Consider the following 3,251-nt stretch of genomic DNA (forward strand, 5'->3'; position numbering starts at 1 on the left):
AAATTTTTTTTTTCCCAAAATAATATGCCAATAAAATGTAATATCATGCTACCTTTTCCCATAAGTTGCAGTAAATCTCCATTACAAGGACCATCCTTCTCCTGGATATGACTATGAACAACCGAAGGTGAATGAATTTCGGACATTCCCCTATCATAGGGGCTAATGGCCGCAACCTTTCTTGGCTCTTTCGGTAATCTTGCTCTCAATGCTTCTTCTCCTCGCAACGCTAAAGAAAAACTTTCTATTAATAATGATCAAAACATGAAAATAAGAGTGTTGGAGAGCACTTTGTTCTCAAAAATTTAGTATTTACAAGATCAACATAGGATAATTAATATGAGTTGTTATCAGAAAAAGTGAAAAAGAGAGAATACAAAAGATTTCTATTACTTGTGTCTTTTGCATTCCAAGTCTCTCATTTTAAAACCCTCCAACAATTGACCTTAAGCTCAACTTCGTTGACCAGAAAAGAAAGAAAAAAAAAAAAAACAAGAAAAAGACAAAACTTGAAAAACTTCAATTTTTGTGTAGTATTATATTATATATAGCAAGTACCTGTTGCAGCAGCTGCTGTAAGGGTCATAAGATCACCAGGACTTTGAATGTCAAGGGCTGATCTGACAGTAGATGCCAGACGGTTGCGATCAGCTCCTGCTGACTCCGCCAATTCAATACAGTGCGATGCCAGCAACTCTGTAGCCAATGCCAAAGATATGCTCATTTTTGAGGGAGGGTCACTGGTGTTATCTGTTGCCGATATAGCAGCTAAGGCTGCAGCAACTCCTGCAATGGAGACCGCAGTATGCACTCGCGCCCTTTCCAGCCGTTCCTTGTCTTTCTTCTTCACTATGCTATAATTGAACTCATTGTTGAACCATTTTCCAATTGTCCCCTTTCTCCGACTGTTAGTGGTAACAGATTTCCTGACCTTGCCTTGCTGCAAGCAAAAAAAATCAGAACACTTAGAAACAAGAACCTAACAACTTCTGATTGAGACTAGTGTGTGCTGAATCAGAGCGGGAACTCAGGGAGGATCAAGAAACAAGAAATACTTGTCTAAAATTAGCACGAGTTGAAAATATGCAGCTACCTCTTAATGGTCCAGTAATGGCCTAAAAGGTATAACATTATAGTCATTCAATTGTTTCATAAGTATTGTGCTAAATTTAAAGCATCCAACCCAGAACCAATTGGATTAAATACAATAAGTAAACAGAATAAGCATCCAACCCAGAACCAATTGGTTAAATACAATAAGTAAACAGAATACAAAGGAAGATGGCATAAATTACCAAAACCAAAATTCCAAGAATTAGTTTGATGCAAGATAAATACTACACATGCACTTACTAGTGGTGGTAAAGGAATTGATTCTAGGACTGTGTCAGGACTCTTGGCAGTGAAAGATTGCTTCTGTCTTTTAGCAAGAGCCTTCGAGATTTCTGAAGCAGAGATACTCCATGACCTTGACAAGAACTCCATAGGTTCCTGCGGTGTCTGTGGTTGAGGAATTCCAGCCATATATGGCCCAATTTTCATGTCATCTTCTTCCTGCAACTTCTCTGCATGCAATGAACCACCTGTACTACTAGCTAAACTATGATAACTGCCTTCCATTTCTAAACTTGAAATGTCTCTAGTTAAACAAAAAGCTTTTCTTCTTTGTGGTGATTGGTGGTGGAGGTCAGTTGTATGCCTTTTCTTCCTAATCAAACCTTCCACGATTGACGGCTATTCCTTTTTCCTGTGACATCAATTGAAGGTAAAGGTTAAAAACTTACTGAACTACTTGAGTATCATGCTAGAACAAAATCATTACCGAATTAGTTTGGTGGTTCAACCAAAAGTGAATTGAAACTAGCCTCTAAGAGACTAAAATCTAGTTTAGATAACCAAAAAATGAGGGTTACTTTTGGGTAGAATTAGGGAACTACTCTTTTGCTTCTTGAAGCAGAAGCAAAAGACTTCAAGTTTTCTGCTTTTTTCTACAAAAGCTTGGCCAAAATGAATAATCAAATATCATAAAGCTCGACCATGGCTTCTCATAATTCAAGCACACTATTACAACAAACAATCAATCACTACAAACAAAACCCAATTGGATCAGAAACTTTTGGCTTAAAATCATAGGCATTATCCATAGAAACAATGAAGAAAAACCCAGGTGAGGATTAGAGAGATTGCTTTACTAACCTTCCAATCTTGAAAGCTCCATTTCTTCCTTCTCTTGCAGCTGAAGGTCCTCTTATATATACGTGAGAAAGAAGCACAGTCTCCCAGGAAAAGAGAGACAGAATATGTCACACGAACACTTACAGAAACCTAGTGCTTTGAACTCCCATGTATTCAGGTCGGACTTGCAGAAAACAAAGGGAAACAAGAAATGGGAAATCACGAAACTCGAAAACTAGGTATCTCTAATTTAAGGAACCACAATCCAGGATAGCCGGGAATGGTTTATTAACACATGCAAACCAGAGCCAAGGCCAAAGGAGATGGATGTGAAAAGCTACAAGGAACACAAATGAATCCAGCAAAGATTTTATACAATGGATATGGAATAGTTTCTTGTTTTTATCTTGTGGGTTTCAGGCTTCAGCTTTCGGTAGATCATATAAGATTATAAGATCACACCTATGGCCAAAAGCCATGCATGAATGTTGACTGGACGGTGGGGACGAAGAAGATTTATTTTAGGTTTAGGGTTACAGGGCATGGTTTTTTTCTTCTTCTTGTTAAGGACCCCCTGCCCTATGACCCCGGTGTGATCCAGTGCCTTCTACGGTGTTTGCTGCGGTGATTGTATACAAACGGTTGCATCTAAGAATTTTTCACGGTTTCGATATTCCAGCATGAATTGAGATTGGATGGCTGAGGTGGATTTATTTTCGGAAATAACCCAAAATAACAACACTAATTCATTTCGATGTCACACAAGTACTAGCATTTTTGTGTATGAAAAAATAACGCAATTATCAAATGTACAGAAAATAACCCAAAAATAACAACACTAATTCATTTCAATGTTACACAAGTACTAGCACTTTTGTGTATGAAAAAATAATGCAATTATCAAATGTACCGAAGTTTTTTTTACCTGAATCCTAGCACTGATATATTTAAATTGAGACAATATTGGTACTATATATAACGATGATCCTAACACTGAAATTATATTATATTAAGACAATATTGGTGCAATAACAACCTATGATTGAGCCACGTTTGTTGTTTAACAAAAAGCTCAT

General features: G+C 37.3%; 1 protein-coding gene across 1 annotated transcript in view; it reads right to left on the reverse strand.

Annotated features, from left to right (window-relative positions):
• The window catches only part of LOC101300624, a 3,515-nt gene extending 922 nt beyond the window's left edge, over window positions 1–2,593 (reverse strand). Inside the window, exons 1-4 of the mRNA XM_004299378.1 lie at window positions 2,197–2,593; window positions 1,354–1,747; window positions 559–940; window positions 53–229 (exon numbers count right to left, since the gene is read on the reverse strand). Of these exons, the coding sequence (XP_004299426.1) occupies window positions 53–229; window positions 559–940; window positions 1,354–1,620 (826 nt within the window). The 5' untranslated portion in view covers window positions 1,621–1,747; window positions 2,197–2,593. The remainder of the gene's footprint in view (window positions 1–52; window positions 230–558; window positions 941–1,353; window positions 1,748–2,196) is intronic.
• Between the last annotated feature and the right edge of the window lie 658 nt (window positions 2,594–3,251).

The sequence above is a fragment of the Fragaria vesca genome, linkage group LG5, assembly GCF_000184155.1.
Source record: "Fragaria vesca subsp. vesca linkage group LG5, FraVesHawaii_1.0, whole genome shotgun sequence".
NCBI classification, from domain to species: Eukaryota; Viridiplantae; Streptophyta; class Magnoliopsida; order Rosales; family Rosaceae; genus Fragaria; species Fragaria vesca.